The 10000-nt window shown below is 48.2% G+C and overlaps 1 protein-coding gene across 1 annotated transcript in view; it reads right to left on the minus strand.

Annotated features, from left to right (window-relative positions):
* Window positions 1-8448, minus strand: part of srpk2 (SRSF protein kinase 2) — a gene marked incomplete at both ends in the record, with an annotated part of 41078 nt that extends 32630 nt beyond the window's left edge. The window contains one exon of the mRNA XM_080544665.1: window positions 8411-8448. Coding sequence (XP_080400791.1) covers window positions 8411-8448 — 38 coding nt within the window. The remainder of the gene's footprint in view (window positions 1-8410) is intronic.
* Window positions 8449-10000: the final 1552 nt, after the last annotated feature.

Here is a 10000-nt window from a genome sequence, read left to right on the forward strand (position 1 = left end):
GAGATGGACACATCACAAGACAGACTGAGGGAGAGGAGGTTGGTGGGGGGGTCGGGGGGGCTTGCGCCCTCGCTAGTCGCCAGCACTTGAGCATGCGTGACTAGCCGCTACTATCTTATCACAGCCTATCTGTGAGAGCACAAAGGCCTTATGTGCTGATGTGATGTGGGTCACACCGGAGAAGATGGAGGGGGGTTGGACTACAGCCTGTCTGTGATGGCTGCCCTGCCTCCCCTGTCTGGTCCAGATGGGACTGTACTGCCTCATGGCTGGCTGGCTAGCTGGCTGGCTGGCTGGTTGGCTGGCTGGCTGGCACCATTCCAATAGTCTACCATGGCCTCCTTTCCTTGTGTTCCTATTCTCCATGCGTAGCTGACTGCTGGAAGGGATGTCTGGCTGCATTCCAACAGTCGACCACGGCATCCTTTCCTTGTCTCTTTTTTGGATTTGGCTTTTTCCCTTGTCTTCCTGGCTGATCTCCCAGCTGACTGCTGAAGGACTGATGAGACTTGGTCTCAAACATATTCATGCCATTTAGTGGCTCGGGTCATAATAATGGGAGAAAGAGAGAAAGAGAGAAAGAGAGATGGAAAGGCGGAAAGGAGGATGCTGTGTTAGACTATTGGGATGTACCCCGTGTTTCAACTCGTGTCAGATTAGCGGCCCAGGGGGGAGAGGAGACGAGAGAAGGAGGTAGTTAATACTATTAGGACGTGGCCCCGTGTTGGTTGTGGTTTGTGTGTTCTGTGTTCTACCAGAGAGTCTAGCCCTCGCAGCCCTGACACCGTTCTGTCCGTCACCTCCATCCCTTTCTGTGGTGCCCCCCCCCCTGCTCTCCTCCATCTCTCTCTCCTTCGCTCTCTCTCTCTCTCTCTCTCTCTCCTTCGCTCGCTCTCTCTCTCTCTCTCTCTCTCTTTCTTGCCCAGCAGAGTGGCAGCTTCAGTAATCACACCTACAAAGACACACACACCCACACACACACACACACACACACACACACACACCTGCCTGTACATGCACACACAGACACACCCACACACATACAGTACACGTACAGGCTGTAGGCAGTGTTTGATAGCACACACTCAAACAGGCAGCAGGTGTGGCAGGCAACCCAACAGGTAATGAGTTAGCTAATGATGCCAGTAGAACAGCATACTGCAGCACCCAGGCTCTGCCCTCAAATGACACCAGAATGCTGATAAGTAAGTACCACGACTGCACACTCAAAACCACACACGCCAAAATAGCCGCCCTTCCACGCCTCCATCTCAGCACGCACACACACACACACACACACACACACACACACACACACACACAGACACACAGACACACAATAGTGCCATCTCACACAACAACAACCCTTCCCGAAATGTCCCCGCTTGTGTCAGAGCATCAGACGCACTGATTACAGCTCTCTCCTCCTACCCCACACTCCCCCCCCCCCCTCCTCCATCCTAATTCACACACATAGATAGGCTGCTGCTACTGCTACTTGCGTCTCAGTGAGTGAGTCAGTCAGCCAGCTCAGTGTCGGCCAACACGGTACAGCTCGACCCAAAAGACCAGGAGGAGATTATAGTGTGTGTGTGTGTGTGTGTGTGTGTGTGTGTGTGGTTCCTCGATCCAAAATGCTGCACTAGATTTACACCACTATTACCCAAAACGTAGACCAGTTATGTAGGAATGTAGCACAGATGTTCAGATACGGCCTGCACGTCTGATCCCTGAGAACATCTACAAAGAAAAGACTAGATATGTCTGTGTAACAACCACCGACATCCCTCTGATATAACGGTTTACTAGCATTGGTATGCTTGTATACCAATGATCGTATGTTGATGTCGATACTAATTATTCTCTCATTTGTGATTCCTATTCTGATCCCCATTGGCTGATACCATAGCGTATAGTAGTATTCCTAGGGCCCACTATATCGCTGATGAAGTCTGTGTACCAGTCCTTTTATGCTAATAGCTAATCCCATAACCCTCTGGTATATTATCCAAGGGATATTTTGCATATGTAACTGCATGTTGGTAAACTCATAAGAATTCTATTATAATAACTAGAATAACTAGAATATAACCCCTCCTAAATTTCGTTGTTTGGTACCTGTACTGTAGCAATGACAATAAAGACCATTCATTCATTCATTCATTCATATGGATTTTTTTTTTTTTTTTTTTTAATAACTCTCATATGAAGCTCAGGGGGGTATTCCATCAACTTCACTAAAGGAAAAGTAAGACTGGCCAGACTTATCAAAACAAGGCTAGATTGTCCTTTAGCAACGTTGAGGAATACCCCCAGCAGAGACATTCATTAGGTCTCTGGATGTCCAGCTACTCCTTCATGTAATATTCAGCCTCTGATATTCAAATCCAAACCTACAACATGCCTATTAGCTGTGATATATTAATAAGGACGATATGTAATATTGGCATCAGACATGCATGTATTCATTCTGATGCCACAGTCCAGACATAATGTATTCATGGAGCCGGGCGAACTAATCTCAGCATCTGTGTGTATCCTGAGTCAGGCATACCGGATGAGGTTTGTGTGTGTGTGTGTGTGTGTGTGTATGTGTGAGTGAGTGCGAGCGCGCACACACACACACACGTCACCCACCCTCTCCCCTCTCTCCCAAGGTCCATAGACTGCTTGTCTGTCTATCAATACCGCTATTTCGTATGTGTTTTCATTCTGTAATCGTTGACTATGCAATATGCAGGCGTGAATCGATGCTGCAAAATCTCTTTATTTCAGCCTCCCTCTATGTCCTGCTCCAACACTAACACCGCCTCTACGCTCAAACTCGACAACAATATCCCACTCCTCGTCGCCCCGTACAACACTAAACCCCCTCTGTATCTGTGCCCGCGCACTCCTGTCTGTCTGTGTGCCCACGGCCTACACCAGGGCCTACGCCACGGCCTATGAATGTGTGTGTGTGTGTGTGTGTGTGTGCCTGTCTGCGGCCCCTGTTGCTACTGCGGTGGCCTCTTGGGGGGGCTCGCTCTGCCTGCTCCCACTTGGCACAACCTCAGTGATGACTCAGTCATATGCCTGGCCTCACCTCATAGACCACGTCACAGCCCGTTCTATATTTACATTTGGGTACTGTACTGTACATGCATGCCTGGGTTCAGACAGGCACACTGGCACGGCTCTGCTTCTTCTCTTGCTTTGATGTTTGAGTTCTAACAGTGGGATGTGTTGGGTTGTAAATGAAGGAATGTGAAGTGTAGGGTAGTCGTGTTGTGGTCGTGGGGTGTATTCAATGGAGCGTTGTGAGAAATTGTTGTGATGTCTGATGTGTTGAGTTTGTAAGGTTGCGCTGTTTTGGGTAGAAATGTTGGGATTGTGGTGGGGTAGAAAGGTGACATGTTTGGTTGTTGTGATGTTGTGGTGTGTTGGGTTGTGATGTCGTGGTGTGTTGGGTTGTGATGTCGTGGTGTGTTGGGTTGTGATGTTGTGGTGTGTTGGGTTGTGAAGTTGTGGTGTGTTGGGTTGTGATGTTGTGGTGTGTTGGGTTGTGATGTTGTGGTGTGTTGGGTTGTGAAGTTGTGGTGTGTTGGGTTGTGATGTTGTCACATGTTGGGTTGTGATGTGTTGGGTTAGGTAGACGTGCTGTGATGTGTTGGGTTGTGATGTTGTGGTGTGTTACTCCAATCCTGAGATCCCTACACTGGCTAACAGTCTCTCAGAGAATTGAATTCAAAGTACCGGTACTCCTAATTGTATACAAATCACAAAATGGGCTTGGACCAAAATACATATCAGATCTCCTCCCACCCTATATTCTAGCAAGGCCCCTAAGGTCAGCTGAGACTAATCAGCTAATCATTCCAAGAGTAAAAACAAAACACGATGCAGCAGCTTTCAGTCACGGTGCTGCATGCTCCTGGAACAAACTCCATGAAGATATCAAGCAGGCCCAAAACCCTAACACTATTTAAATCTAAGCTAAAAACCTTCATTTTTTTGCAGCAGTTATAATTAAACACAAACAGTTCTATCAATGTATTTTTATCCATTAACTATTATCTTATGAAATGTTTTATATATTTACTTCTTATATTTGCTTTTATTCATTGTCATTTTTATTGTCTTACTATGCTCCTCTCTCTCTCTCTATTTTTTTATAATGTATGTAAAGTCCTTTGAATTGCCCCTGTTGTATGAAATGTGCTATACAAATAAACTTGCTTTGCCTTGTTGGGTTGTGATGTTGTGATGTGTTGGGTTGTTGTGGTGTGTTGGGTTGTGATGTTGTGGTGTGTTGGGTTGTGATGTTGTGGTGTGTTGGGTTGTTGTGGTGTGGTGGGTTGTGATGTCGTGGTGTGTTGGGTTGTGATGTTGTGGTGTGTTGGGTTGTGATGTTGTGGTGTGTTGGGTTGTTGTGGTGTCGTGGTGTGTTGGGTTGTGATGTTGTGGTGTGTTGGGTTGTGATGTTGTGGTGTGTTGGGTTGTTGTGATGTTGTGGTGTGTTGGGTTGTGATGTTGTGGTGTGTTGGGTTGTCGTGGTGTGTTGGGTTGTGGTGTCGTGGTGTGTTGGGTTGTTGTGATGTTGTGGTGTGTTGGGTTGTTGTGATGTCGTGGTGTGTTGGGTTGTTGTGATGTTGTGGTGTGTTGGGTTGTGATATCGTGGTGTGTTGGGTTGTTGTGATGTCGTGGTGTGTTGGGTTGTGATGTCATGGTGTGTTGGGTTGTGATGTCGTGGTGTGTTGGGTTGTTGTGATGTTGTGGTGTGTTGGGTTGTTGTGATGTCGTGGTGTGTTGGGTTGTGATGTTGTGGTGTGTTGGGTTGTGATGTCGTGGTGTGTTGGGTTGTTGTGATGTCGTGGTGTGTTGGGTTGTGATGTCATGGTGTGTTGGGTTGTGATGTCGTGGTGTGTTGGGTTGTTGTGATGTTGTGGTGTGTTGGGTTGTTGTGATGTTGTGGTGTGTTGGGTTGTGATGTTGTGGTGTGTTGGGTTGTGATGTTGTGGTGTGTTGGGTTGTGAAGTTGTGGTGTGTTGGGTTGTGATGTTGTCACATGTTGGGTTGTGATGTGTTGGGTTAGGTAGACGTGCTGTGATGTGTTGGGTTGTGATGTTGTGGTGTGTTACTCCAATCCTGAGATCCCTACACTGGCTAACAGTCTCTCAGAGAATTGAATTCAAAGTACCGGTACTCCTAATTGTATACAAATCACAAAATGGGCTTGGACCAAAATACATATCAGATCTCCTCCCACCCTATATTCTAGCAAGGCCCCTAAGGTCAGCTGAGACTAATCAGCTAATCATTCCAAGAGTAAAAACAAAACACGATGCAGCAGCTTTCAGTCACGGTGCTGCATGCTCCTGGAACAAACTCCATGAAGATATCAAGCAGGCCCAAAACCCTAACACTATTTAAATCTAAGCTAAAAACCTTCATTTTTTTGCAGCAGTTATAATTAAACACAAACAGTTCTATCAATGTATTTTTATCCATTAACTATTATCTTATGAAATGTTTTATATATTTACTTCTTATATTTGCTTTTATTCATTGTCATTTTTATTGTCTTACTATGCTCCTCTCTCTCTCTCTATTTTTTTATAATGTATGTAAAGTCCTTTGAATTGCCCCTGTTGTATGAAATGTGCTATACAAATAAACTTGCTTTGCCTTGTTGGGTTGTGATGTTGTGATGTGTTGGGTTGTTGTGGTGTGTTGGGTTGTGATGTTGTGGTGTGTTGGGTTGTGATGTTGTGGTGTGTTGGGTTGTTGTGGTGTGGTGGGTTGTGATGTCGTGGTGTGTTGGGTTGTGATGTTGTGGTGTGTTGGGTTGTGATGTTGTGGTGTGTTGGGTTGTTGTGGTGTCGTGGTGTGTTAGGTTGTGATGTTGTGGTGTGTTGGGTTGTGATGTTGTGGTGTGTTGGGTTGTTGTGATGTTGTGGTGTGTTGGGTTGTGATGTTGTGGTGTGTTGGGTTGTGATGTTGTGGTGTGTTGGGTTGTCGTGGTGTGTTGGGTTGTGGTGTCGTGGTGTGTTGGGTTGTTGTGATGTTGTGGTGTGTTGGGTTGTTGTGATGTCGTGGTGTGTTGGGTTGTTGTGATGTTGTGGTGTGATGGGTTGTGATATCGTGGTGTGTTGGGTTGTTGTGATGTCGTGGTGTGTTGGGTTGTGATGTCATGGTGTGTTGGGTTGTGATGTCGTGGTGTGTTGGGTTGTTGTGATGTTGTGGTGTGTTGGGTTGTTGTGATGTCGTGGTGTGTTGGGTTGTGATGTTGTGGTGTGTTGGGTTGTGATGTCGTGGTGTGTTGGGTTGTTGTGATGTCGTGGTGTGTTGGGTTGTGATGTCATGGTGTGTTGGGTTGTGATGTCGTGGTGTGTTGGGTTGTTGTGATGTTGTGGTGTGTTGGGTTGTTGTGATGTTGTGGTGTGTTGGGTTGTGATGTTGTGGTGTGTTGGGTTGTGATGTCGTGGTGTGTTGGGTTGTGATGTCATGGTGTGTTGGGTTGTGATGTCGTGGTGTGTTGGGTTGTTGTGATGTTGTGGTGTGTTGGGTTGTTGTGGTGTGTTGGGTTGTGATGTTGTGGTGTGTTGGGTTGTTGTGATGTCATAGTGTGTTGGGTTGTTGTGATGTTGTGGTGTGTTGGGTTGTGATGTTGTGGTGTGTTGGGTTGTTGTGATGTCGTGGTGTGTTGGGTTGTTGTGATGTCGTGGTGTGTTGGGTTGTTGTGATGTCGTGGTGTGTTGGGTTGTTGTGATGTCGTGGTGTGTTGGGTTGTTGTGATGTCGTGGTGTGATGTGTTGTGATGTCGTAGTGTGTTGGGTTGTTGTGATATCGTGGTGTGTTGGGTTGTGATGTTGTGGTGTGTTGGGTTGTTGTGATGTCGTGGTGTGTTGGGTTGTGATGTTGTGGTGTGTTGGGTTGTGATGTCGTGGTGTGTTGGGTTGTTGTGATGTCGTGGTGTGTTGGGTTGTTGTGATGTCGTGGTGTGTTGGGTTGTTGTGATGTCGTGGTGTGTTGGGTTGTTGTGATGTCGTGGTGTGTTGGGATGTGATGTTGTGGTGTGTTGGGTTGTTGTGATGTTGTGGTGTGTTGGGTTGTTGTGATGTTGTGGTGTGTTGGGTTGTTGTGATGTCGTGGTGTGTTGGGTTGTTGTGATGTTGTGGTGTGTTGGGTTGTTGTGATATCGTGGTGTGTTGGGTTGTTGTGATGTCGTGGTGTGTTGGGTTGTTGTGATGTTGTGGTGTGTTGGGTTGTTGTGATGTCGTGGTGTGTTGGGTTGTGATGTCGTAGTGTGTTGGGTTGTTGTGATGTCGTAGTGTGTTGGGTTGTTGTGATGTCGTGGCATGTTGGGTTGTTGTGATGTCGTGGCATGTTGGGTTGTTGTGATGTCGTGGTGTGTTGGGTTGTTGTGATGTTGTGGTGTGTTGGGTTGTGATGTTGTGGTGTGTTGGGTTGTGATGTCGTGGTGTGTTGGGTTGTTGTGATGTCGTGGCATGTTGGGTTGTTGTGATGTCGTGGTGTGTTGGGTTGTGATGTCGTGGTGTGTTGGGTTGTTGTGATGTCGTGGCGTGTTGGGTTGTTGTGATGTCCTGATAGGTGACAGGTGTGTTGTGATGCACTAGTTGTTCGTTGTGATGTCCTTGGTTCGTTATCACAGTGTTATGTGTGTTCCATTGACTCCATTACCATCTACTCGATGTGCTCTTTGTGTTGTGATGTGGAGATATGCCGTGTTGCAATGTGATGGGCTCCCTTTCAATTGTGAGTCGCAATTGTGGTGAGATACGCTGTTGATACGCAGGTGTTGTCGCAGATAATATCCTGTAACATTAACTCGGTGATGTTTGTACGTGATGCGTATAGTCTGTTGTTTTGTGACGTGACGAGATGCGCTGGGCTGGTGGTGCTAATGTTGTAATGTAGACGTGTGTGAACACCCTTGCTGTGTGAGCCCCCCCTGTGTGCCAGCACCGTCGAGACAGAGCGGTTTGGTCGGGGTGGGTAAATGTGTTGTTGTTTTTCTAGTGGGCTTCATAATGAAACAGCTACGGCACCACCGCGCAACAATGGACCGCTGCGCCTTTTCTCCTGCATGTCAGCAACACTGCAAAACCCCACAAACAATAGGAGACGACAAAACCCGGCCAGAGATGGACAGATAGAGAGAGAGAGGGGGGGAAAGAGAGAGAGAGAGAGAGAGAGAAAGCGGGGGAGAGAGGGAGGGAGGGAGGGAGGGAGGAGGTTATGGGGGGATAATGGAGGAGAGGACAGAATGACAGTCAGACAGAATGGCATATAGACAGACAGACAGACACACAGACACACACACACACACACACACACACACACACAGCCAGACAGACAGACAGACAAGTCATGGGGGAATAGAGGGGGATGCGTTGAGACTCGTTACCTTTCGGGGGACGAGGATTTCTCGGAGTTCACGGACATGAGCGGTGCCTGTTAGCCGCTCGCTCGCCGAGGGTCGTCAGAGAGATGGCAAGAAACGACAAAACACTCTCTCTTTTTCTTTTCTCTGCTTCACCCTTCCTTCTGTGCCGTGTGTCTGTGTGAGGGGGGCGGGGGGGGGGCTACCTCCCCTCCTCCTTGTCCTCCTCTCTCTCACCCTTTTCCCCCTCGCCCTCTTGCGTAAAGGAGAAGAAAGGATGGAGGACAAAGCTCTGAGAAAGGGGAGAAGTAGGGAAGGCTAAAAAAAAAACAGCTGTGTGCAGGCTGGGGCAGAATGTCGCTGCGTGCGAAACACAGACGAGCGATGTCAGACCGCCCCTCCTCAGTTCCCTGCTTTGCTTGCTTCCTTCCTTCCTCCCTTCCTTCCTTCCTTTCACTTCCTCCAACCTCCCTCTCCTTCACTTTCTCTTTTTCAATGATTGCTTTATTTTTTTCTTCTCTTTCTCTCTCTTTCTTTCCTCCGTCTTCCTCTATATGTGCTCTGTCTCTCCGCAGACGGTTCTTGAATGGGTGATGAAATGAACACACGCTCGGTCGGTGTGTGTGTGTCTGTATCCCTCCTCCTCCTCCTCCTCCTTTCTATCTCTCTCTCTCTCTCTCTCTGTCTCTGTCTCTCTCTCTCTCTCTCACACAGCAGCGCAGTAGCTGGCTCTACCAGGCCCTCTGCAGCTCTGCACAACAACAGAGAGCAGAGCGAGCCGAGACAAACCACTGCCTCGGAGAGAGAGGGGGGTGGGAGGGTCCAGACCAATGGGAAAAATGAAACCCTTTCTCCTTAAGACTCTCTCTCCTCCCCCCCTCTCTCTCCGCGCGCATAGTGCAGCCCTCCCTCCTTCCCCTCCCTCCCTCCCTCCCCTCGATTCCCTCTGCCTTGTTACGACATCCTGTATCTCGGGGCAACGCCGCACAGATCTGCTCTCTCCCCCTCTATCTGCCATCCCTCTCCCTCTCCTCCTCCTCCCCCCCCCCCCCGCCTTCTTCTCTTTCCTTTTCTATCTACTACCCATTTCCAAACCGCTGTCTTTTCTGCTCTCTATTGGCTCGGGCTTCCACTCTCCTTTCTCTCTTCCCTTTTCTCTCCATTCTTTTTCTCTGTCTGTCTCTCTCAGCAGATGGGGTCTGTTTCTCCATGAGTGAACAACACAGAGAGATGTAGCCAGAGGGTGTGCCATCATGGGGGGGGGTCTCTACTGGCCAACCCCCTCCTCTCTCTCTCTCTCTCTCTCTCTCTCTCTCTCTCACTCTTTCTCCTCATTCTGACCTCAATACCGGGGTACGTGACTGTGTAATGTGTGTGTGTGTGTGTCTGTCATGTGTGTGTCTGTAATGTGTGTGTGTGTGCGCGCGTGTGTGTGTGTATGCATGCGCGTGTGTGTGTTCGTGTGTGTGTTTGTGTGTGTGGTGGGGGTTGGGGGGCATTCTGAGGTTACTGCTACTGGCTAGCCACCCTTCGTTCGCACTCAACAGAATCGCACGAGTGGCGGGTAAGAAGATGTACTGTCTGTCGAAACACACACACACACACACTCGGTTG

The sequence above is a fragment of the Nansenia antarctica genome, assembly GCF_963989245.1.
Source record: "Nansenia antarctica genome assembly, chromosome: 14".
Taxonomy (NCBI): Eukaryota; Metazoa; Chordata; class Actinopteri; order Argentiniformes; family Microstomatidae; genus Nansenia; species Nansenia antarctica.